The sequence below is a fragment of the Puma concolor genome, chromosome D2, assembly GCF_028749965.1.
Source record: "Puma concolor isolate L17-30 chromosome D2, mPumCon1.1.hap2, whole genome shotgun sequence".
Classification (NCBI taxonomy): Eukaryota; Metazoa; Chordata; class Mammalia; order Carnivora; family Felidae; genus Puma; species Puma concolor.
The window spans coordinates 16,015,909-16,041,644 of NC_141677.1; the positions used below are offsets into that span (position 1 = coordinate 16,015,909).

The 25,736-nt window shown below is 46.2% G+C and overlaps 1 protein-coding gene across 8 annotated transcripts in view; it reads left to right on the forward strand.

Annotated features, from left to right (window-relative positions):
* The window catches only part of SIPA1L2 (signal induced proliferation associated 1 like 2), a 223,199-nt gene that overhangs the window by 130,483 nt on the left and 66,980 nt on the right, over window positions 1-25,736 (forward strand). For all 8 annotated transcript variants that reach the window (XM_086679672.1, XM_086679677.1, XM_086679678.1 and 5 more), the window contains exons 4-8: window positions 1,595-1,728; window positions 3,427-3,615; window positions 9,521-9,695; window positions 14,002-14,105; window positions 24,677-24,834. In XM_086679672.1, the coding sequence (XP_086535798.1) occupies window positions 1,595-1,728; window positions 3,427-3,615; window positions 9,521-9,695; window positions 14,002-14,105; window positions 24,677-24,834 (760 nt within the window). The remainder of the gene's footprint in view (window positions 1-1,594; window positions 1,729-3,426; window positions 3,616-9,520; window positions 9,696-14,001; window positions 14,106-24,676; window positions 24,835-25,736) is intronic.

Below are 25,736 nucleotides of genomic sequence, written 5' to 3' on the forward strand. Positions count from 1 at the left end.
GTTGGCATAATACACAGTTTTCTTCAAGCTTCTAAATGTGATACATTGTATTTATTTTTAACTCAAAATGAAGAGTCAGGAAAGAATGGGCCAAAACCCAGAAGGTGACAGTCAAAGGGGGTAAGTGTGGTTTTGCATATGGGTTGAAAAAAAAAATATCTTTTATAAGCATACACCCTGGGCAGCTGACCTTGCCCCTGTTGATTAAGAAATACGTGAATACCACCTGGGGGTGTGCGTTTACCACCCGTTCGGCGTGGATTGGTGGTGTCCTAGGGCTGCTAAAAAGGTAAGCTGCGTGAATATACAGTCAGGTAATTACTCCCTTATTTTGTATGGGTTCAGACCACGTCTAAGTGCTGTGTTAAGTCCGGGTCCTCTCAGAAGACAACCCTTAAAAAGTTTGGTTGCAGTGAAGTGTTTGGACTGCCTTCAGACGAAGACCCTGCAGTCCAGAGACAGTGATACATTCCAGAAGGGGGTGCTTACAGAGTAGCCAGCTTGGCAGAGTTCAGGCTCGTATAGTAGCTTCATGAATGGGAATTTGTTCCGGCTTGTGACCCCGCTGGGAAATGGTGCCCGGCACGTATTGTCAAATATATGTGGAGACTCATGACCATCTCTGAGGAGCAGTGTCCTTGGGGGTTCCCGTGCTAGATGGACGATAGGACCCCAGAAATCTGTTCTTGCCATGAGACTCAATGGATCAGAACCCTACAGGGCCAGTGATTTTACGGGAACGGCATGATTAGGTGATAACAGAATTAGATTATAGAATTAGTAGAATTAGGTTATAGAATTAGTAGATTTGGGGGAGCCTGGGTGGCTCAGTCAGTTAAGCGTCTGACTTCGGCTCAGGTCATGATCGCGTGGTTCGTGGGTTCGAGCCCCGTGTCAGGCTCTGTGTGGATAGGTTGGAGCCTGCAGCCTGCTTTGGATTCTGTGTCTCCCTCTCTCTCTCTGCCCTCCCCTTCTTGTGCTCTCTCTCTGTCTCTCTGTCTCGAAAATAAATAAATCATTAAAAAAATAATAATTAATAGATATAGTTTGACCGCAGCAACCCAATGACCTTTTATGTCTTTTCTGCCATAAAATTTCACCTTAGACGGTTAGGTGCTTTAGTGACATCCTAATGCAAGGGTAGTCTTTGCCACCACACTGGGCCCCAAGATTACCTGACTAGTCCAGGTGCCGACGGTCATGCAAAAGAGGGTGACCTTCCCAGCAGGAGGGGGGAACCGTTCAGTAATGGTCTTCAAATAGCTCGATTCCTCTTTTGACGGTTTCTAAGGAGGGCAGTGCCCTCCTTCCGGTGACACTCTTCATGTGACACCGTGAATTGTGGCAGGGGACAGGAGGCCTCCTGCTGCTCGCGAGCTGGGGACGAGCCGCAGGAGAGGAGGAAGTAGTGGAAAATGAGACGTACGAATACATCTGACTTGGAAACAAAACACTCCGATCAAACCCCGGTGGGGAATCGTGTACCCAGACCCGTGCGGTATTTCTTCAGAGATTTGACAGACGGACGAGCCCGGAGATACCCACGCGGTTCTTTGTTCCTTTCTTTTTATGCCACCACTGCCTCCTGTTACAGAGCACCAGAACTACTTTGGGATAGATGAAAACCTTGGCCCTGTGGCAGTCAGCATCCGGAGAGAGAAGGTGGAAGACGCCAAGGAGAAAGAAGGGTCCCAGTTCAACTACCGGGTGGCCTTCAGGACGAGCGAGGTAATAGCTGCCGTGCATGTGTTGTTACTGTCCTGGGCTGAAGTTACTGCTTTAGATTATTTTGGACAAGGTATTGAGTTTCCTTTTGAATGTCACTGATGGCAGTCTTTAAGATCTTTGACAGAGCCTGCGGTATCTTATTCCAAATAAAAATTTGAGAGCCTGTCACAGATGTTAGGCGGCCACGATGTTACTTCCCCCTTACGTGGTAGAAAAGGGAAAATGGTAAGAATGTGGGATTTAGGGGCTAAGAGGGGACACCTGTGACCTGGACAGCGCATGTCAGAACGTGCAAAATCTAATGCGGGAAACGCAGGAGTCGGCAGTAGGGGTGAGCGTGGCAATGCCGCCCCCGCACACCTCCCGCGTCGGGGCCCTGGCTTCGTGCCTCGCTTGCCTCGCTTGCCTCGCTTTGCGTGAAACGCGAGGTTGTTGTACAAACGGCGCACGGTGCACACCCGGATCAGTAGAGAGGCTGATTACGAGGAATGAGATCTGGCCCGCACGTGAGGTTTTATCCTCGTGACCCACTGCACTTAGAGGGGGAGCGTATGTGACAAGCGTGCCACGTGTGGGTGTTGGCCGGCTCCTTCCGGATCAAAGAGAGAAGAGAGAGCCCTTTGCCAGTCTCCTGTGTGTGCACGAGGCCGTGTACCAGAGCGGCTCTGGCCAGGTGCTGCGACGATGGCGGGCTCTACGCAGCACAGACAGGAGGTGAGTCCCTCTCTCACGGTGCCGGGTTTGAAGTTATAGACCCGTGCTGTCCCGTTCAGCAGCCATGAGCCGCACGCGGCTGTTTAAAGTAACGGAATGGAATCGCGAAGACCCGCTGGTCACAAGTGCCCAGTAGCCACGTGGAGCCAACATGGCTCCCGCATCAGCTGGCGCAGATGAGCGCAGTCTCGCCGTTGCCCCAAACGCTGCTGGGCGGTGGTGTTCTAGAGCGTGACGCGCATGGCAGACGTCGTTGCTACAGCCCTCACCCCGCCTCTCTTGCATGCTGACAGTTCTCTTCCCAGAGTCAGGGTGGGTACAGCCAGAGCGAGTTGCTGCCGGGCTTTCCCCTCTGTGGCGTGTGTCAAAATGGCGAGCCCATGCGTGCCTCAGAGACCTGAGGACCTCTCACGAGTCATGGGGTAACATGCGAGAGTGAGGAATCCTCAGAGCCCTGAATCACCCTGCCCGGGCCTGTCACTGGATACCCCCATTCAGCTTCAGGACCGGTCAGCAGTGGAAAGTTAAACGGAAAAAGAGAAAGGAATGGAAGAAACGTTGGTGTGGAACAGTAGGGCAATAGGGAAAAAGAAGGGAGGGGCTGGAGGGGGTGCCGGTGACCAGGCCCAGCCCCGGGACCTCCAGCTGCTCCTCTGTGTCGACATCCTGTTGGGTCTGAGAGCGGTGGGGACGTCCGTTTCCCCAGCAGCACTCGGCCTGCCCCCCGCCCCCATTTTGCGGGCCCACGTCTGTTGCAACCCCCTCCCGGCTTAGCCCCCCAACCACGTGCACTTTTGTTGTTTAGAGGCTGTGCTGATTTTGCTTCCGCCAGTCGGGGGCTGTCGTCTCCCCTGCTCCTCTCGGAAAGGAGACCTCCTTTCCTTCCTCTGCAAGGCAGCTCAAAACTTGTGCCTCAGAGAAGTAACCAGGAATAAGCACGAACTCTTCCATGACGTTCTGAAGCCTTCTGTTTTGCCCCTGCAGCTTACAACCCTGCGCGGCGCGATTTTGGAAGACGCCATACCCTCCACTGCCAGGCACGGGACCGCGCGGGGACTACCTCTCAAAGAAGTTCTAGAGTACGTCATTCCAGAGCTGAGCATTCAGTGCCTGAGACAGGCTTCGAATTCGCCCAAGGTCGCGGAGCAGCTGCTCAAGCTGGATGAACAAGGGGTATGTACAGTGTGCGAGACTCTGTGTTCGGGGTATGACTTCGTGTCTGCGTTTCTAAATGTTTGGGACTTGCCCTGACCCGGCTAGCGAGACCACATCTGATTCATGATTATTAGACATGGGTGGTGTTTCTTCCGGGGTTTTAAAAAACTCACATCGCGCCTTTCCCCCAACTAGCATTTATTCGTGTCCGCTGTGCACGAGGCATTCCACGCTAACAGGTAGGAGTGGACAGCGTGCCTTGGGAAGACTGAAGTTAAGACGTAGCCCCTCGCCCGGTGGGGATGGTAAGACCGAGAGCATAAAACCTCTGCAGGGAAGAATAAATACGGTGGTGGATCTTGGAGAGGTTTACGGGCAGTGAGTGTGCCTTGGGAAAAGAAGGAATAACACACCGGATGGCAAATCTCCTGAAGGGAGGTAGCATCGCAGCTGGGACTTGGGTAGAATTCCAGGAGGGAGATGTGAGTAGTTGGCCGCTTTAGGAACTATGACTAGTTTCTTTATAAGACAGGGGCACATCTAGGGTGGTTGTAGTTTAAACAACAACAACAAAAAAGTATGCTGAAACTTAGAGCTAGGCTAAGGAGTTTGCACTTGATTCAGGAGGCAGTAGGGAGCCATGGAAGCTTTTTGGTAGGACACAGCACTATCAGAGCTGGATTCTAGGAAGATTATTCTGCTGGAAGGGAATGAGATAGGCTGAGACGATCAAGAATGACGATGGCCTGGAGTTCAATTATGGTCCGTTGACATCATCCAGGAGAGAATTAATGACAGGCAGGCTTGAGACGGTGTCACGGAAGATAGAAAGAGGTCTTTCAAGTGTCATATGCGAGATAACTTGGAAGGGGAGACTGACAAGGAGGCACCCAAATATATGCAACTGATTTTAAATGAGCAGAAAAAGCAGAAAGACACTGGTGATGTGTATTTCTTGAATTTGCTAAGGAAAATTTTTCTGCTCGTTTTGGAGAGAATGCGAGGCGTTTCTTGGTTGACCCATTAACACCAGTGTGGCTCATACTCGGATCCCTGGAATTCTGAGAGTGCTGAGACAGGAACTTTGTGTAAGGAATTAGCACTCTGTATGATCAGCTGGAGGAAGTAGCCACCATAACATTGAGAATGAATAAGCGTGGGACCTGTCTGTCTCAGGAAGGCTGACATATTAAAAACAACTAAACCAAACCGAAACTCCAGCCTAGAACAGTTGACTTGTAAGACCGCGTGGTCCGCAAGGTAGTTCGACCATGATCATGACCGGGAAAGTGTGTGGAATGTACGAGATGTCCGTGAAGCCGATGAGGAAAACACGACCTTGGAAGGATCGTGGATGTATCGGTGCGGGTCCAGATGCTGTCATGTTCAAGCAGGCTTGTTGAGAAGAATTGCAATAACTTTCACGTCTTATTTTCATGTTTCTTTTTATGATGTTGCACGTCACGGGAGAATGCGGTAGTTCTGGGTCCCTTTATGTTGCCAGTGTATGTGGTTCTCCCCTTAAAGTATATCGCTGTACTTGCTGTATAGCAGGGTCTTGGCGGATGAGGTAGGTGGTTCCCTAAGGCTGCTCTAGAAAATTCCACAGATGGCCCATGAACCGCGGGCCTGAATCCCAAAGTCCTCAAGGCCCCGAGAGACGATCACAGCAGCTACTGTTGACCATCTCCTCACGAAATGAAGCACGAATTTGGGATGCCTGTTTAGCAGAATAGGTCCAGAAGCTATGCCAGGCAATTTTTTTATTTTAATCCAGCGTGTAGGTGCTTTTTATAGTGCGATGTCAAAATTAATGCTTTGAAAATTGGGTTCTGCTTTTAAGTAAACCAACGCGTTCTTTAGCTCTGGTTGTATTTCATGTGTTTTTTCTTTGGCAATCGTATTTGCGTGACTTTGGTATACTTTCTTAATGGTGTACATTGTGGTGTTAAACTTTCCGTACCTCTTGATGGTGTCTGGTTCCCGTATTCCGTGAGGAAGAGATGCTGTTTATTTTCATCTGTAAGAGATTTTTAACTTTCTGGTTTCGAAAGGACCCTTAAAAGTTGCCACTAACCGTTAGAGTGTCTGAGAGTTTATTCCAAGGAGCGCCCTTCTTATTCTCCTTCTTAAACGTAAATCCGCACAGGAATGGTACGGGCCAGTTCATGGTACTGTTCTTAAGGGTTTTTAATCGTGAAAAAAATACTCAGAGGATATATTGTCGTCTTCTGCTCTCCTGGGGTTTGTCGCCCACCCTGGCTCAACAAGGTCAGAAAGGGCACCTGCTGTGTCCGGGGCACAGGTTAGTCGTGGAGAGTGACGAGGGAAGTAAGTAACTATTAAGCGAGACTCTGAAACTTTTGTTCCTTTCTCTGCATAAATTCACCTGTCAACCTCTAAAATCCCATGTTTCCTGTTTTAAAAGACGATCCTAATTTATGTTAACAGGTGGCTTTCTAAAATTATGTAGGTTGACCAAAAAAAAAAAAAAAAATTCAGGTAAGTCGTGGCGGCTCCCTCTCTTAGAAGATCATGGCTTCTGGGGCAGAATGGCTCATTTGTCCTTGGGCCAGCCGTCCCTTCCTATTGTCCCCTCACCACCCTAGATATTGGTGTTGATTTGCATACCATGCTTGCTTCTCAGTCACGCAGGTCCAAATAAATGAGGCTGCAAGCTCGCTGGGAGTAAACAGACCCGGAGAGAATAGAATGCCCTGGAAGGAAAGGGCTTCCCTGCACACTCCAGTTTATTTGCAAGACAATTCAGAAGCTTTGTGTTTGTCCCCTTCATTTAAATTTAAATTTTCTTGTCAGTGATGACTGGGCTTCTGGCCTTGGGAACCCAGCAGTCAGTCATTATCCAGTTCCAGAAACCAAAGGAGACCTCCCTCGCTGGGTTGTCTGTCTGAGCAGCCCATCTGTACGTCCAGCTCTCCGCACTGAGGCAGTGTGTGGTTTCAACAAGCGGGGATTTCTGGTCTGCGACAGCGTGGACACCTGAGAGCAGGCCGAGCTCCCCCCCAGGACTGTGGGACTGGCCGTTGCCCAAGTCGGAATGGCTAAAGCAAGGACGGCGGGATGGGTCGGAGCGGAGGGGGGCGGCCGGAGGTCTGGAAAGCTTGGCTACAAACCCTGTTCCGCGAGAATTGGGCATTTTAGTACTTGGGGGGTGGGATCCCCCCTTTAACTGTGCCCTGATTAACTGCAGGGTGCGTTACCAGCTGTGTGCAGGTCTGTTGCTAGCGTAAGGGGAGTGATGGTCATATGGCGTTTCGACTGTTTTCGTGAGGTTTGTTAAAATGTTTAAGTCAGAGCTGTGTCTTCACGGCGTTTCATTCTGTTCCTGTTTTAGTGGAATGGCAGCCACCGTAGCAAGCCGGCCCCGACTGTTTGCTCGAAGTCCCTAGAGGTAGTTCCACCTTGCGGCCTCCTCACGGTAAACGTGCTCGGTGCCCCTGCCAGGCTGCGCGTGTCCCACGGGACATTTTCCCTGCAGCAGAGCTCCGGTCACCCTCGTGAGCACCTGTGGGCTTTGAAATCTCTTGGAGCACATCCCCTAATTTCCGTGGGCCCAGGGGCTTCTTGGAGGGTGGGCAGATTCACAGGCAGGGTCTGTGACAGGCAATCTGCACAGGCAGATTCTAGACCCATTCACAGGCAGGGTCTAGACTCAGGCTGGCTTGTCCGACGGCTGGGGAGAAGGGTGTGAAGTGGACAGCACCACAGCCAGCGGGGTAGGCCCAGGGGAGTTCGGTTCTCTGGGTGTTTGGCCTTTGCCCAAATGAGAGTCCACAAGGAATATCAAGTCCAGGAGACCCTGGAATCACAGAGAGAAATTGTGCCCGTCGGGTGAGAGCTCTGCTTAGCGGACGTGAGGCCGCACTAGCCCAAACCGTGGGGCCCCAAGCAGCTTTGCTCCTCTGGGCCTCCTCCCAAAGGAGTGGGAGCATAAGATGGGAAAGTGGTCCCCCTCTGGAGCAGCCAGGGGGCGTCGGAGGCCGGGCCGCGCAAGACGAGGCGGCCAGATGGTGTTGGCACATGGCCTGGCAGCACTTTGACGTGAGCGGCAGGTTGAAGAGCAGAGGACAGGCCAACGGGACCGAGCGTGCGGCTGTGCGGCCCTGTCTACTGGCCGCGGGGGAAACTGCGGGTGCCTGGATGCAGGGACATTGGGGCCCACGGGACGCCGGGTTACACACGCCAGGGCTCACCATCCCGCTCTATTTCTGGCAGAGTGTCCTACAGGCTAGGGCCAAATAACTGGAGAGAGGTGAAGTCGTCTTCTGATGGCAAAAGAGAAGTCAAACCAACAAGATATCTAGGCCGGGAAGCAGGCATTCTGAGGCCTTGTTACAGGATTACGGTGGATCCTGATGGTCGCTGAGATCACCAACGTCCAGGGTGATGCTTGCTAGTCCCGTGTTTCCCTGGCGTGCTGTAAGATCCTGGAACGTCTTCTGAGTCACTCAGGAACAATTAGCGTTCAGAATGAAGTAAAATTAGGCGTTTTGATTACACTTCGTACTACTTTTTAGACGATGGTCCGTTTGCAGTAGATACGGTGTCTCATTTATTTGGGGAGCTGGCCAGAAACAGACATTCCTCAGTCTCTGGATGAAGGGGAGTGTTTTTGTACTTGACCCTCCTAAAGAACTGGTTCAATAAAATGCACGACTGTGGCTAGAAAATGGCTTGTGCCCGGCGTCTCCTCCCCACACTCAGGGCACGAATCACTGTGTTCACTGTGCAGTTGTGGCTGACTGTCTGTTCAACTGCAAATTTATCCTAATGCGCAGTCAGGTTACTTCCTAAGGGCTGCTTAGATCGCCCTGGCAGGTGGCTTCCTACCTTTCTTGGATTGTACGTTGTCATCCGGTAACGCGGATGAGACCGCTTTTATCGCTCTGCCGCTCAAGGGAAATGAGTATCGTTTTGCTTTACTTTACGGAGAGTCGGCTGTAAATTTTGATTAAAGGCTCTCTTTCGTAGCTCGATAATGAAAGTGAACAGTGTTATGGATTGATGCCTTCCGGAAGCCGGCGACGTCTGATAATCTGTCCGTTTTTGAGTCTCAGATCGCCGGTAGTAAGACCAAGTGCGCTGATTGCGTGAGTGAGGAGTAGTTTCTCTTTGGATATAATAAGAAAACTGTAAAAATGGTTCCAGTGTCTCCCCGGCCTTGGGAGACAGCAAGCCTTTGGCTACCAGCTTGATAAGAGATTGACTGCAAGATAGAGTTACAGCAGGATCTCCTCCGTCGCTATCAAAATTCTTTACGGCTTTTGTATATTTAGCAGATGTTTTCTTTTCAGGATAGCCAAAGACATAGAAATAACTGTAATTGTATAGCCAGAGTTATTTTTATGGAAACAGAACATTATTCTATTTATATACATATATCACAGTTTCCCCTGGGATTCCCTCCTTACCAGACCTTAATTTGGTTTGTGTTTTCATTACAGTCGTTCATAGTTTCCTGAATGTTCAACGAACAACAAAAGAAGCATCAGGAACCAGAGCCGGGAAACTTTAAAGTCGTGGCCTTTTTGGTTTTTTTTTTTCCCCCCTAACTTAGGAGATGATGCTTCTTATTATATGAAGGGTATAAAATTAGGTATTTCCATGCTTGTATGTTTAAGTAGATGCCTGAACTTGTCTGTCCATTTTGGAAACCTGGTCGATCCCACATGGCCATTCTATACATTCTGTTTCTTAGGATTCCTGCTGTTTCTCCAGCTGCATTTTGGGGTTTCTGGGTTGTGTGTTTGTAGCATTTTGTGCAGTGACCCTTGCTTCTTCCTCTTTTCGCTTCTTTGCTTATGGGAATCGTCCTGGCGTGCTCTCTGTAGTTTTAATCTTACTAGAAGTTAGCATGTCTGATACTCTTTGCCAAGTAATTACATTTCTCCCCCCATTTCAGCTGAGCTTTCAGCACAAGATTGGGATCCTTTACTGCAAAGCAGGCCAGAGCACAGAGGAGGAGATGTATAACAATGAGACGGCGGGACCAGCTTTTGAAGAATTCCTTGATCTTCTGGGCCAGAGAGTCCGGCTGAAAGGATTTAGCAAATACCGAGCTCAGCTAGACAATAAAAGTAAGCTTCATATTTGTGTGTGTGCACAAATCGAATCCTCCAGAGGTAGGCATACCGCATAAATCTAAGTGAGCGATCACATGCCCTCCCGTTCTTGACCCCAGCAGCAGCCTGGCCAAGCTTCTTCGGGATAGAGTTTAGATTTCCTCAGACGAGCAAAGGAGGCACGTTTCTCAAGAGGTGTGTGTTTCACACGAGCTCAAAAGGTCAATTCTTTTTTTGTAACACCAGCAGAGAGATTCCCCAGTGCTTCGCGAAGAATCTTTTAATATTTCCTTCTTCCTTTTAGCCTCCCCTCTTCTACCACACCCTTGTTCCAGTATATACCGAGGACGCGCACTGCGTTCGTTTCTAAAAGACAGAATATTACCGCGTCCGCTCCTGCCGTGGTCTCGGGCCCGTTCTGTTCATTTCTGGTTTCACGATGTTAACTGGGGAATTGAAGCAGTGGTTAAAAACGGATGCGTCCTGTTTCCCAGGGACCTTACCCACGTCCCCTTGAGTGGGGCACACGTTAAATCGGTTAGGTGCCGATTTAAAACACAGACTCTCTGCCATCCTGTGATGTGCGCATTTGTCTTGTGTCTTCATTAGATAATCATGTTCCTTCTGGTCCTCATACATTCTAAATATGTTATCTTCTTATTTACGCTGTTCAATTTTATTGCTATCAGCCTTTAAAATATCAGCCAGAGTAATTATGTGTATTTTGGACAATTTTCCTTATTATCAAGCAATTAACCGCTTGCTCTTTTAATAAAAGATGAGCAGTGGGGCGCCTGGGTGGCTCAGTCGGTTAAGGGTCTGACTTCGGCTCAGGTCATGATCTCGTGGTTCGTGAGTTCAAGCCCCGTGTCAAGCTCTGTGCTGACAGCCCAGAGCCTGGTGCCTGCTTTGGATTCTGTGTCTCCCTCTCTCTCTCTCTCTCTCTCTCTCTCTCTCTCTCTCTCTCTGCCCCTCCCCTGCTTGCACTCTGTCTCTCACTTTCTCTCTTAAAAATAAACATTAAATAAATAAACAAACAAACACGAGCAGGTAGTTTCTACAATTGGAGGATGTGGGAGAGCACATGACCCAGTCCTAGTAGGGGTAGTGAAGTGAGGCCTTTCCCCGTGGGAGCATCCGTGCAAGGCCATATGAGGTTCCACGACTCTGTGTCCCCAGTGTCTGTCACCTTGGGACCCTCACTGATTCTTGTCTACATCAGGGTGGTGCTGGGTCTTTGTGTACCTATCAGTCAGATCCGGCTTTTTATCTTGTTTTTTTTGGAAGTTACGTTTAGAACATGGATGATAAGACCTGGAAAGATAGTGTTAACTCATATGCGGGCCCCTGTGTGTCCTTCACACATGCGAGGGCTGGAGTTTGACTGTTGTTTTGAATGCCTATTGCTCATGCCTCAGATCTGTAAAGACTGTAGAATAATTTGTGACGCCCACTGTGAATATCCACATATTTTAAGAAAAATCGGTGAGACCTTGCTGGACTTTTCTTCTTTTTTCTTGGCCAACTCCCTTGCATGCAAACCACCACCCACCCCCTTGAGGTGCGGGCATGCTGCCCTTAGGGATATCCTTCCTGGAAAGTCACTGCTGATGTGGATTCATTATCACGAATGCCTGTCATCTTTCTTCAGCGGGGTGGATTGAGGAAACGCCGTAAGACCTTCAGATCCATCCATTCTGTAACACTGCAACACAGATAATGTGAATGTTTCCCTACGTGTAAGAATGGACATCAGCTTTAAATTTTTATGACCTAGGAGATGTCCTTGTTACATCACAGATGTAGCACTAAGCACCTTTGCTCAGGGAAATGATAATGTAAGAACGAGATTTTGATGCATTGATTCTCATAATCAACAAATCCAAGTTATTTTTATGAGTGAGGCGTTCCGGGAGATGTGAGGTCTAAGACATCCCTTTAGTAAAGAGGAAGTTTCTAAGAATTACATTTCATGAAATGCTCAGATAAAATTTTGTCTTTCATGGAACACACACAAAAAATCTTCCTTTTTAAGTTTATGGGAGTTGGAGCTTTCACTCTGTCCTCCCTCTTCGGATCTGGGCCACAAGCAAAATTGAGAGTGTTGGGCTGGAGTATCTGGGATGTCCTTTCTGGCTTTGAAATGGGTTCTTTCTGTCTTCAGGTACAAAGTGAAACGCAGTAGGATCACATGATCATGAGCCACTAAGATGCTCTCTGCTCACCAGAGTATGGACCCCAGGCTGTGGGCAGCCCAGCCCCTTCCAGTCTGGATGCAGAGAATGACGAAACTGGGGTCCGCCATGATGGCCTGCCACTCTTGCCCAATAGAAATATTTGCAGCAGATCCTCAAACAAGCTCATCTGTTTACCTTCTCCATTACCATACTGATATTTATGATGAAAACTTGCAGAATATATAATTTCAGAAGGCCATCTTATAGTACTGTTTGGGATAGACTAATGATGATCTTTTTTTTTTTTTTTATTTTAGAGAAAGTGGAGAGAGAGAGTGTGAGTAGGGCAAAGGGGCAAAGGGGAGGAGAGAGAGAGAGAGAGAGAGAGAGAGAGAGAGAGAATCCCAAGCAGGCTCCATGCTCAGCACAGAGCCTGATGTGGAGCTCGATCCCATGACCCTGGGATCATGACCTGAGCCGAAATCAAGAGTCAGATGCTCGACTGACTGAGCCACCAGGCGCCCCAGTGATCATATTTTTAAAAGTGTTTTCCCCCCAAAATGCATTTTTCTTCCTTCACTGCAATTTCCTGAAGCTGAAACCTGTTGTCTAGACTACAAACTACCTATAAGGATGTCTGTAACTGAATTTTAACCATTTAATCATAGGACTTCATCGTTAACATTGCCTGTTGAATAGCAGTGTGTTGTGATGGGGGTCATTGAATGTGCTGGGTTATCTCATCCCCTGGCCTTCATGTTGTTATTAGCCAGTCAGTTCTTCATAAAAGAAGACAATCATTGCTCCCTTATGACCGTGCTTGCTCACTTCCAAAGCCACATTCTTTAGCCAAGCCAGTTGGAATGGAACGTTACTTTCCATGAAGTCCTACGAAAAGTAACAGATGTGTGTTTAATACGTAGTTAAAAGAGAAAATTGCTTTATTGGGGACCAGAAATATACAGCTTATTAGAGAAATATCCTCTCTTACCATCTGCAAGTTGATTTGTCAGTATCCGTATGTAAACATTTTAAATTCTTCCCTTTTTCCATTCAGTTGCCTTCTGTGAGTACCTCCTCAGACTCTGCAAAACTGTATGTGATGCTTTTTCTAGAAAAACTTTCAGGACTGCTTCTGAGTCAGAATGAATATTCAAAAAAAAAAAAAAACTGCAGGACTCAGGAAGAAAATCATAAAGGCCCACGAATGCTAGATGTATTCATGTCTTTAAAGTAAATTAAAATATTTAGATTAAGGAAAAAAAAAGTTAACCCAAGGTGATTACCTAGATCTTCCCCAACAAACACAATGAAATAAACTTCGTTTTAAATGACCCCGAATAGCATTGTTTCTTGTTTATAAGGTAGAAACATAAACCTATATGTTGGCCAAAGATTGAAAAAGGCGGCCCCGAATTCTGTTTGCATCTTATTTTCCATGTATCTTTTTGTCTTTATTTATCCATATTCAAAGTGTTTCGAAACTACACCGTGAAATTGTGACTTAAGTGTTTTACAGTCACTGTGTTGGTTCAGGTTCCTGACACTCTGCGTCTGTGATCATCTATTGCTAATACAGATGGATTTTGAGTTTGCAAAGAATCATTCTGCTTTTCAGAAGGTGAATAGCTGTATGATTAAGAGGGGCTCGGATGTCATGGTTTCTAACATGTGTCAGTGCAAAATATACAGTAAGAGACCACCTTCATTCTCTGCCGTCTTAATCATAGGACTTCATCGTTACATTGCCTGTTGAAAAGAGAAGACAGTTAATTACATCATTCAGGGAAAGAAATCCTGAACATTATTTTGTTCTCATTTCCATATTAACTCAGTCCCGTTTCATTTTTTTGAGTTCTGGAAGATCAGGTGCCCAAGAATCACGCAAGAATTAACCGTAAACACACACACACACACACACACACACACCCAAGTGGGGCAGGGTGGCCGCTAGACACGAGTTAGAAGTGGCAGGAACAGCATGCAGCGAGAGGGCAGAGTGGCCACCCAGGACACTTGTGGTTTATGGTTGGGTGGTTTGTTGCTTGCAATTGAATTGCCTTTGGCAAAACGACCTTCTAAGTGTCACATCGCTGACTTTTGCACTTGCCTGGCTTATTTTTGTCATCATCCTCTCTTTTTAGCTGATTCTACAGGAACTCACTCCCTCTACACGACGTACAAAGACTATGAAGTCATGTTCCACGTGTCCACCATGCTTCCCCACATGCCCAACAACAGACAGCAGGTAGGTCCGCCCTCCTCTTTCCAGATCTCAGGTCAGCCCACTGAGGGGCTTCATGTCGTGAGAATTTGCAAAGAATCACTTGCGGGGGCGGGGGGCGGATTCTTGAATGGCGTTAATAATCTTTGACTCTTTTATCATCGGGAAGTATTTGGCCTTTAAACCGGAGTATTTCTGCATAAGGTATATTGCACTTTTTCCTCATAAAACTTGGAAACTCTTCTGCACACACCTTTATTGCTCGCTAGGCAAAATCTTAATGGAAACTCGTGTCGGCTGTGTTCGTTATAAGTGAGCGAGCTGGGTAAGTAACCTGAGCCCGGGTTTCTGCGTATGGGTGGATAACTTACTTACAGAAAATACTGAAAGGACGGATCTTAGAACTTATTGGTGACATGATTCCGTTTTAGTGATTTGATTGCATTTGGTTAAATCGGGAGTTGAAACAAAGTTTGGTTTCATGCTTAGGCAGTTTATTTCTGACGTCACGTAACCACACTCCTTTGCTGTAAATACATTGATGTACCAGGGACTGCATAGGAATTGCTCAATAAGTATATGTTCAATGAATGAAACTTCACTGCAGCAGAGACGTTTTCTTCTTTTTTTTTTTTTGAATGCTTGTAAAACACATGAAGGTAGTCAAAACACACATCTTGCACAGAAACCACTTGCACTGTCCCTATCACTAATTGCAAGAACCACCTTAGATCTGACAGCCGGGCCGAGAAGGCAGGCCCCTGATTTCAGCCTAGCACTTTGCAGCAGGGACGGCTCTCTTTGACTTTTCCTTCTCGTTGCTAGCTGGATTTTCTGGCCACTTGCCTCATGCTTCACCTCAATCCCTTGTCCTTCCTGAATGATCTGAAGTGTTTCCCAATATTCAGATTCCTTCCCACCACCATCAGAAGATCTTTCTTTCGATCACATATCTGTATGTGTTTTTAAGAGACAAGAGTTACAATCCCTGGACCACACGTATGTATGTATCGATGTTTTAACCTAAAGGATTTCTAGCTCTCGAAAAAACAGTTATCTGGAATAATGCCACACGGATCCACTCGATATTAAGAAGCTTAATTTAGAGCAGTGCAGTTGCCCGGCAGATACTTGCGAACCATTCAGGAATTAAACTCCGTGTGAGTTGTTGCTCGGAAAACCGATAGGGCTTCTTCAGGCCAAGAAATCTGTCAGTACGTTAGCCAAAGTAGAGCCAATGCCTTTTGACCCCGGTCATCGACTGTTCAAACCACAAAGCCCTTCCAGCTCCCTAATTACTTGAGCCATCGGACTCCAAACTGGATTGGCCTCGTCATTTCCCATCTGGCAGCCTCTGGAATCTGAAGTCTGCTGGGCTTTGCTGTTTGTTAGCAGAACTCGAACCAGGCTTTCCCTGCCCCCTTTCTGTTGCGTGGTATTTGAAATCTGGGTTTATGAGTTCTCCGTACCTGCCTTTTTCACTGAAACTATCCTTAAAGCCCTATACACACAGAAAAGTAGATGGAGGGATGGGGTTGGGGAGTGGGGGACGGAGGGGGGCGCGTTTAAAGTTCCCAAACTGGAAATTAAAAAAAAACAAACAAACCTGTAAATTAATACTGCACATTACAGACTCTGTAGCTTAAAGACTTCTTTAAGCTTCCCCGTTACCTCTTTGAGTTTTTTTGTTGTTGCCGTTTTTATTTTTGTAACTTGAGTGAGAATCCATGACATCGGGTCATTATGCTGATGGTAGAAAACTGTAAAATTGTTTCGCTTTTTTAACTGTTCTTATTGCGTCTGGAATCCGTATGATCCTCAGTGTGGTCCACTGGGAAATCTGTGCACTAACCGCTGTGTGGGCAAGTATTCATAATCTAAAGGGGATGGTGAAGAGTGGAGATAAGGGTCAGTGGACATATGCCGAATTCGCCACACCCAGCCACTTGCCTTGTGGCTTTGCGTGAGGTCTTAGCCTCTCGGGAAATTCGATAATTGTATAATGGGGACGTGGTTCAGATGGCAGGCGGTGGCTGCTTGGAGCACTGTGTCGAGAAGGATTCTGGGGGGCAGCACCTGGGCTCAGAGGGAAAGAACGTTGGATTTTAAATTTTGTTTAATGTTTTATTTATTTGTGAGAGCACGAGCAGGGAGGGGCAGAGAGAGGGGGGGAGACACAGAATCCAAAGCAGGCTCCAGGCTCCGAGCTGTCAGCACAGAGCCCGATGCGGGGCTTGAACTCACAGACCGTGAAACCACGACCTGAGCCGAAGTTGGATGCTTAACCGACTGAGCCACCAGGTGCCCCAAGAACGTTGTGTTTTAGAGATATTTTCCACGGGTTTGGCAGTGGGGAGGTGGGGCACGCATGATATTTGGACTAGATGGTACACAGCATTTCCCTCTTACTGTCAGATTTCTGTGACTCTAGGGTCCTCTTTGAGGCTTCCTGCTTCTAGGTGGAAAAACACCTTCAGCAGAAATAGGTGGTTGTTACGAGCAGGAATTCTGGGGCCACACTATCTGGATTTGAATCCCAGCTCCTCGCTTTGGGACCTTGGGCAAAATTTTCTCTGCTGTAGTTTCTTTTATCCCTGAATACGGGGGCTTTGATCTCATTTCTTCACTGAGGTGTCCCTGTGCGCCCAGAAGCATACCCAGAACATGGTAAGCGGCCAGTAAATATTTGTTCAGTGAATGAATGAACCTTTCGTGGATGGTGACTGGAATTAGACAAGCTACTACATACAAAGCACTTCATAGTGCCCGGCACAGCGTGTGTTCGATTAAGTTTTAGTTGACTGTTTTTCACCATTTATTAGATAAGAAAGCACAATATTTTAAATGACTTAATTTGCATTTTATTTTCCTATTCCCAGGCGTAGGGACCTGTCATGAACACCTAAGGCCTGGAGTTGAGAAAGTAAGGGGCTAACTTACCAAGAGTCTCAGAAGATTATTTTTACTTTGGCATGTAGTATTTTGCTCATCCTGGGTTGTTACCAGAATATTCTGTCTGTAGATAAAAATGATGGCACCGTGTAGTCTTGGCACATGTACTTCCCAGATTTGTTCTGGGTTGTACCGGCTTCCTCCGCGTCCCCCACCCACCCACCCATGCCTACAGATTATGTTAATTCCAGGGGTAGAAATGTCTGAAACGACCAGCTGGGCTCATGAGTGCAGTTTGAGGCCACAGAACCTAGCACTTAGCTGGCCTGTACATGAATTGTGCCTGGAACTTTGGCCTCATTAGCACCATGGTATTTGTGACTATTTAACTGGCCCAGACTCGTCCACATCAGATATAATTTCTTGTGTTTGTTCTTGTAATAAATCAAGCTGAACGCTGATTGCAAGACGCATTAAAAGTCTTTAGAGAGTTTACCCCTGTTGCAAAAGAGTTTCGTGTTTGGAATGCAGGACTCTTACAAAGAAAACCTAGCCAGCCCCAGGGAATGATAAGAAAGCCTGCTCTTGGAGTGGTTTCCTCTCTTCCCTGAAGACCCCTCCTTCTCTCTGGGTCAGTCTGGCACCCGGGTCTCTTTTCCCAGGGCTGACACCCCTGCGTGCTTCCCTGTCTGCTTGTCCTGTAGACAGATCATGGGTCGGCTGTCGTGGGATGTTATCAGTGGAAAGAAGCCCACAAATGAGTTCCAGTCCTCACTTTGGCAGACAGACCTTTTCTTCAGTCTAAGTACATAAAATGGAGGAAGGGAGCATGGTGCCTGGCACATCGTCAATTAGTATTTTTTTAAATGCACGCGTCAATGGTAAACTGCTCTGCTTGGAAGAGGTGTCCGAGCCCATTGGACACCTAAGGAATAAGGCCAAGCTCCTAGGTCTCTGAGATTCCGTTTGAAGAATACTGGTGTTAGACTGGGGACGGACTTGACCTCGACAGAGGTCATGGAGACACAGCTTGTTAGGTTTGGGCCAGGCTGCAGCCCTTTCTCCATATAATTTGGATAAATGGCCGGCCTGCCTTAAGGGGTTTGTGCACGCACTTCTGTAAGTCCTAATTGGAACTGTTAAGGAACCGTTCACATGCAGGAGGAATCTACCTCATTAAGTGCTGTACGAACCGGTCCTGACTGCAGTTGGGTTCACCTATAAATCATAATATGGAATCTTTTGGAAGAATAAAATGCCTATGCAGCATTCCACGATTAGATTTATCCCCAGGCCCTAAATAGCAGTGTGTACTTACAGCAGACAATAAGAACGATTGCTTACAATAGGGTTGGTAGGACCCAGTATCAGAAATAGTTGTGTCTTCGGGGCGCATGCGTGGCTCAGTCGGTTAGGCGACCGACTTTGGCTCAGGTCGTGATCTCGCGGTTTGTGGGTTCGAGCCCCGCGTCGGGCTCTGTGCTGACAGCTCAGAGCCTGGAGCCTGTTTCAGATTCTGTGTCTCCCTCTCTCTCTACCCCTCCCCTGCTCACGCTCTGTGTCTCTCTGTCTCTCAATAGTAAATAAATGTTAAAAAAAATTAAAAAAAAAGAAATAGTTGTATCTTCATATTCCTCCCCTTATCTTCACTTTATTTTTTTTTAATTTTTTTAAATTGTTTTTTTTAATGTTTATTTTTGAGACAAGAGAGACAGAGCATGAACGAGGGAGTGGCAGAGAAAGAGGGAGACACAGAATCTGAAACAGGCTCCAAGCCCTGAGCTGTCAGCACAGAGCCTGATGCAGGGCTCAAACCCACGGACTGTGAGATCATGACCTGAGCTGAAGTTGGACGCTCAACCAACTGAGCCACTCAGGTGCCCCAACCTCTTATCTTCACTTTAAAAATCCACATTCTTGGTTAATTTTGTTTCTCTGTTTGCAGAATATTCCGCCTTGCTTGCTCAACTGGTTTGTCCATTTACTTTTCCTATTGGTAAAATTGTTTTATATAATGTTTTGCAGTAAATAGTTTATGCAGTATTTTTATATCGGTTGTATAACGTGTATCAGTGATGAATTTTCAAAACTGTAGTTGAATTCGATACGATCTTGCTGATCTAAGAGTGGTTAGGTGCCCTGGTGTTCACTTTTTTGTGTGTGGGGAGCGGTGGGCAAGGCCCTCCGTCCCTGGATACAGATCTTTTGTATTTATGCGGTCATGTGCATAGGTTTCCTCCTCTTTCTTATTATACTACTGTTCTACATTCCTGTTTCTACTTTCCACAGGAAACTCTAGATGTCTCCTAAAAATCAAAACAAAATTCTAACCGCTGGTGTTGAGTCTTGAGTACAGAGTACGTGAGGGTGTACGTGCATGCATGTGTGTGTGGGGGGGTGTTGTGTGAACACATGCAAAATTAGGAAGGTGTCTGAAGCGGGAGAAGCTAGCCCTTCGTGTGAGGGGGAGAAACTTCCCACACAAGAGGGTAGCAAGTGTAAAGTCCCTGTGGCGGAAACAAGCTGGGTTGTTGGAGGGATGAGGTAGCTATCTGGGAGGGGAAAAGGGGTGCATGATAAGGTCAGAGAGTGGGAAGGATGGGGTCAAAGGACTCTTGGTCAACCCTATTCCTAATGATGGGACATGAAATTCCAATCCAAGGACTAAGACCCAGAACTTGTGATTGGTTTTCACAGGGATACATGTCATTTTTTGCTCCGTTCTGGGCTCATCTCTTTGAATTTCAGAACGTAAACTGTAATCATTTAATGGTGCAGTTTTCTCTTTGAAATCATGCTGATTTTCACATCTTTGCTTCTTCAGACCGGAGTCTCTCTCTGGAGATCGGCCTTTTCCAGTTTCAAATTAAATTTTTCTCTTCACTAATTCTGACTCTCAGAGACTTCTGAACCACATCCCAATTGCATTTCTTTCACATTGTACAGCCTGCTTCCCACTCCCCTCCAGAATTAGGTGCAAAATGCTTCTTCTTACTATGCTTAAAAAAAAAAAAAAAAAAAAATCAACAAACGAACCTGTTTGCACAGAGGCCAGTAGATCTGACTTAACTTTCTGCCACCTTTGACCAAGGTGTGGCTACTGGACCATTGTTTGCACTTGCTTTTAATTGTTGCCCCACGTTAAAACCGGTCCTGTGAGGCCGTGAAGGCTGGCGATGGGATTGAGCATAAACCCTAAGGTTCCTATTTCTGCAGCATCTGGATGCTTTTTGCTCTGGAACTGGGCGAAGAGTCACATTTCACTCTAATTGTCCTGTTTCACTGCTTGAATGAAGCATTGGGCATTTCATAGGATTGTGTGAATCTGTCTAACACAATATGTTTTTAATAAAAGATCTTTTTTTAATAAGTTTATTTTGAGAGAGAGAGCGAGCACAAGTGGGGGAGGGGCAGAGAGAGAGGGGATCCCAAACAGACTCCCGCACCATCAGTGCCGAGCCTGACGCGGGGCTCAAACCCACAAACCATGAGATCATGACCTGAGCCGAAACCGCGAGTCAGACGCTCAACTGACTGAGCCACCCAGGCGCCCCTATCTAACACAATATTTATTAACTCGGTCTTGCAGTCGAAGACACGAAGGCGGTCGTCTTGGCACTGAAAAGTGCTTCACAGGTTCAAAGGAGCAGTTAGCGCTAGAAGGCATCGGTCCCGCATTCCTGAGACAAATCGTGCCGTAGGGGGTCTTGGTCACCCATGGGTTTGCCTTCATATCTTGCTGGATTGCCACACTCTTTCCCCTTCCCGTCCCGGACTCTGATCGCACAGCATTTCACTGACCAATGAGAAGACAAACAGAAGTAACAACTGAAGAAAACTGTTTTCCTTCATATAAGAAGTTTGAAAAATTACTTAAGGTTATTTAATGTTTGACAAGATCCTGGAAAACAGTGAATATTTCTGTTACCCTTCCAGATGTTCTATTTCTTTTAGCCTCTAAACAAATTCAAGCATCCTGTTAATGGGCAAGGTGTTATTTTATTTTATTTTATTTTATTTTATTTTATTTTATTTTATTTATTTTATTTTATTTTATTTATTTTATTTTATTTTATTTTATTTATTTTATTTTATTTTATTTATTTTATTTTATTTTATTTTATTTTATTTTATTTTATTTTTATTTTATTTTATTTTATTTTATTTCATTTTATTTTATTTATTTTATTTTATTTTATTTTATTTTATTTTATTTTATTTTATTTTATTTTATTTATTTTATTTTATTTTATTTTATTTTATTTTATTTTATTTTATTTTATTTTATTTTATTCTCTTGCAAAGAGCTTCAGATTTTACTTTGCTGAGGACTCTCCTTTTTCCCCCACCCGGCCAAACAGTTTACTGTCTCACCAAGTACATTTTGCAACCGTGGTTAAATTAACCAGACTTTTACTTGTTTTTTTTTTTTTTGTTTTTTTTTTTTTTTAATGTTTATTTATTTTTGAGAGCGAGAAACAGAGTGCGAGCAGAGGAGGGGCAGAGAGAGAGAGGGAGACACAGAATCCAAAGCAGGCTCCAGGCTGTGAGCCGTCAGCACAGAGCCCGACGCGGGGCTCGAACTCACAAACCGCGAGATCATGACCTCAGCCAAAGCCGGACGCTTAACCGACTGAGCTACCCAGGCGCCCCTTAACTAGACTTTGAAAACATTTTTGGCCCTGTTACAGAGCCAAAGAATGTGCTTAGGAAGGGACGTGTTGTCAAGGGAACCAGCCCTGAAGTTGGGCTTTCCGTGTTCCTGTGGTGTGAAGTGTAGAATTGGACCCAGTCTTCCCTTTGCTTGGACGGGAGTAGCTGTCCAGTTTGCTGTTGCTCCCGCAGCAGAGCGAGGAGGCACCGACTAATGAGTTCGTACCTGATTAATTTGAGAGGGCTGGCCAAGGTCAAATTCAACACAGCAGCCCCACAGGCAGACGGGCTACAGAATTCACTGTGTGGCCTTGGCCATCGTGACCGCCATCTTTCTGTCAATCTGAGAACTCTTGTGTTTCAAGGATATCGAGTAAAGTATGGTGTGAGCTGGGGCGCCGGGTGGCTCAGTCGGTTGAGCACCCGACTCTCGGTTTCAGCTCTGGTCATGACTTCCCAGTATGTGAGTTTGAGCCCCATATCGGGCTCTGTGGAGCTCAGAGCCTGCTTGGGATTCTCTCTCTCTCCTTTTCTCTCTCTCTGCCCCTCCCCCAGTTCTCTCTCTCTCTCTCTCTAGATAAATGAATAAACTTAGAAAAAAAATGTTTTAAAAGTATGGTGTCAGCTGTTGTGTGTCACATTCAGCCGATCTGGTGCGCACGATGTTAGGTATTTAAGATCATTTATTTAATCGTTTCATTTGTTCCTGATTTCCCTGTTTGTCCTATTATAGTACCTATGAATCCTGTATTTCAGTTATTGTGGAGATGAGGGAAGAACATCTTAAGCTAGTGCAATTTTCAGCTATTGATGTTTGGTTTAGAGAGTTCTCCTTCCTTCCATTTTCTTTTCCTTACATGAAACGCTTATTGTGGTTCTCGTCTGTGTCCATCTGTGGTATGGGTCAATAACCACACACCGTGTAGGACCTAGCTTGCTACAGATTTTTTTCACGTGCGCCCAAAATGGCACATTTTAACTTACTTTGCAAACATTTTTAAAACTACAGATGGTCCATTGGGTCTGTGTTAAAATATATTCGTGTATGTTTCAATACTTGACCCAGACAGTAAGGTGGGCTTTTTTGTGCCTATGACTTTAGCCAGGCTGATTTAACTGGGAGTTTTTCAGCATGTGACTGGGTAATTTAACTGGCACGTAGAGAACTCAGGAAGAAGGAACATTTGAACGTTTCGTCCCCATGCTCCCAGACCTTTTATCATGCTAAATCACAAGTCAGGGGCCTGACAATGAAACCCTTTTTGTGTCTGGGCTTCAAAGGCTTTAAGAGTTGAACTTAATGCTCTTTACGGTGAGGTATGTTCTATAGGTGCCAAATAAATTTAAGAGCAAGCTCGTTGTCTTTATTATTGCTAGTAAAGAGAGATTTACTACCTGAGATTATCTCATTCCCGCAGTGACATCACCAACTCCTATAAAGATTATTGTATCTATTAAAACTGAAGATCACAAACTTTGTGAGCACAGATGCTGTGGTTTTACTTGCATAAACTTAGAGAGGGCTTTTGTGTATGGATTTATCGACACACATTCAAAGGTGTGATCCCAGTTTTATTGCAGAGTGTTATGTGGCTGTGATCGCTTATCTCTATCACCCATTTGTTCACTCAGCAAATGTGTACTGGGTGTCGGCTATGTCCCGGACAGGCCATTAGAAACTAGGAAATCAGAAGTCTACGAGACAGGTCTCCTGCCCTTCTGGACATTATGACCTGATGCACAAGTCAGTCAACAGCACAGACGATGGCAACTAATGTACTAGAAACTGGCCTGGGCATCAGTCAGGGCAGCGTGCCAAGGTAGGCTTGTCAAGAAAGTTCCTTTCAGGTGAGGTGATACCTAACGAGAGCCCTAACTAAGTGAGTTGTCTAGGAGAAACTGGGGGTGGAAGGGAATGTTCTAGGCAAAAGGAACATCAAAAATGAAATTGCTGTTAAAATGTTACTGCTCTGGGGGCTCCTGGGTGACTCGTTTGGTTAAGTGTCAGACTCTTGGTTTCGGCTCAGATCATGATCTCACGGTTCATGGGTTTGAGCCCCGCATAGGGCTCTGTGCCTACTTGGGACTCTCTCTCTCCTCCTCTCTCTCTCTTTTTCTCTCTGCCCCCTCTCCCCCCCCCCCCCACCTCCACTTACGTATTTTGTCTCTCTCTCTCTCAAAATAAATAAAGAAACTTAAAAACAATAGTCTGTTACTGCTCTGGGGTTCCTTCTCTCCTGCCACGTTTGTAATTTACAAGATTATACCCCATTGCATTTTCCAGCCATTAACCTGGTAGAATTCTGTGTTTTCGAATTATATTTGAAAGGTTAGATTTCAGTTAATTAGTGTGAATATATTAGCCGCCAAAATAATAGTGTTGCAGAAATGCATGTGGAGACACAGGCTAAGGCCCTAACACACCGGTGTAGGGCTTTTAGCAAATCATTACCCTCTCTTGGACTGTCTCCTTACTGTAAGTTGAAGAACTTAACATTAAAAAATCCCTGAAAGTTTCTGAGCTCTCACGTGCTATTATTTTAGGGTAGGAAAGATCCAAGGTGAAAAGGAGAGGGAACGCGAGTTGAGTTTTAAGGTAAAGGAATAACTTGGTTAGGCCTTTTTTTTTTTTTCCTAGACGTTCCAGACGCAGCCTATCTTGTTCTTCCTGTGTCATACTGAGGAGCGCTAGCTCCCAGAGAATGACTCTGGCTTTGCGAATCACTGCTTTGACACTGAAAGATGAGGGGCGCCCGGGGGGGCTCAGTCGGTTAAGCATCCGACTTCGGCTCAGGTCATGATCTCACGGTTCGTGGGCTCAAGCCCCGCGTCAGGCTCCGGTGCCGACAGCTCAGAGCCTGGAGCCTGCGTCGGATTCTGTGTCTCCCTCTCTGCCCCTCCCCCCTCGCACGCTGTCTCTGTCGCTCAAAAATAAACATTAAAAAAAATTTCATTTTGATGGAAAGACGAGTGAGTTGTGTATTTCTACACATCGGGTTTTTACAGAAAACCGTGTTGGTAACCCTGTGTGTTCGCTTTCTTGACCGCAGCTTCTGAGGAAAAGGCATATCGGAAATGACATTGTGACCATTGTCTTCCAAGAACCCGGAGCACTTCCTTTTACTCCACGAAGCATCCGGTCTCACTTTCAGCACGTCTTTGTCATAGTCAAAGTGCACAATCCGTGTACCGAAAACGTGTGTTACAGGTGAGTCTGCTATCCCTGATGCTTTATTCCGCGGGGTCTATTTCAACAGAACACCTTCTCCTGAAATATCTTTGTTTTGCAATTATTATCTCTAACCCCATAATTATCCTTTTTCCTTTTTCTAATTATATTTCCACTGTCTTCACTCAGGTAGTTTCTGTAAGAAATAATTGCCTCTTTTCCTGCTTTGAAAAATGAAATGCCTGATTACACATTTCCTCAATTTCCCCTTAAAAACCGCATCCAGACCCTGCCGGAACCATAGCTTAATTAATCCCAGCCTCAGAGGTGGATGCCGTGGCCATTTCGGCTCTTTGCTAGCAGAAGTAGTTACTGCAGGGCTAAAACATTTCTTCCCCTCCGAGATCTTGGAAACACTCCCTCCCCCAGGGTGCCTGAGACCAGGAATTGGCGCTTGCTTTGGTGATTTCAAAGGGCCATATGTGTGTGGCGCCCGGGTGGCTCAGATGGTTAGGCATCTGACTCTTGATTTTGGCTCAGGTCATGATCTCATGGCTTGTGAGTTTGAGCCCCATGTCAGGCTCTGCGCTGACAGCACAGAGCCTGCTTTGGATTCTCTCTCTCTATCTGTCCCTCCCCTGCTTGTGCGCTCGCTCGCTCACTCTCTCTCTCTCTCTCTCTCTCAAAAATAAGTAAATAAACCTTAAAAAAAAAAAAAAAGGCCATACGTGTGCCTCAGAATCCTGAGCCTGTTTCTGACTATCCCTCCCCCGAAGACACGTGTACAAAGTAGTTACCGCTGGAAGATTTGGGGGTGTTGGTAAAAGAGTGGCTCTCTGACCTGAGTTTAGAACCCAGCCCCGCTGTTCGCGGTACTTTGTACGCACTGTTTTACCTTTAATTCCTTCCCTTAAAGTGGAGGATAATAGTACCTACATCCG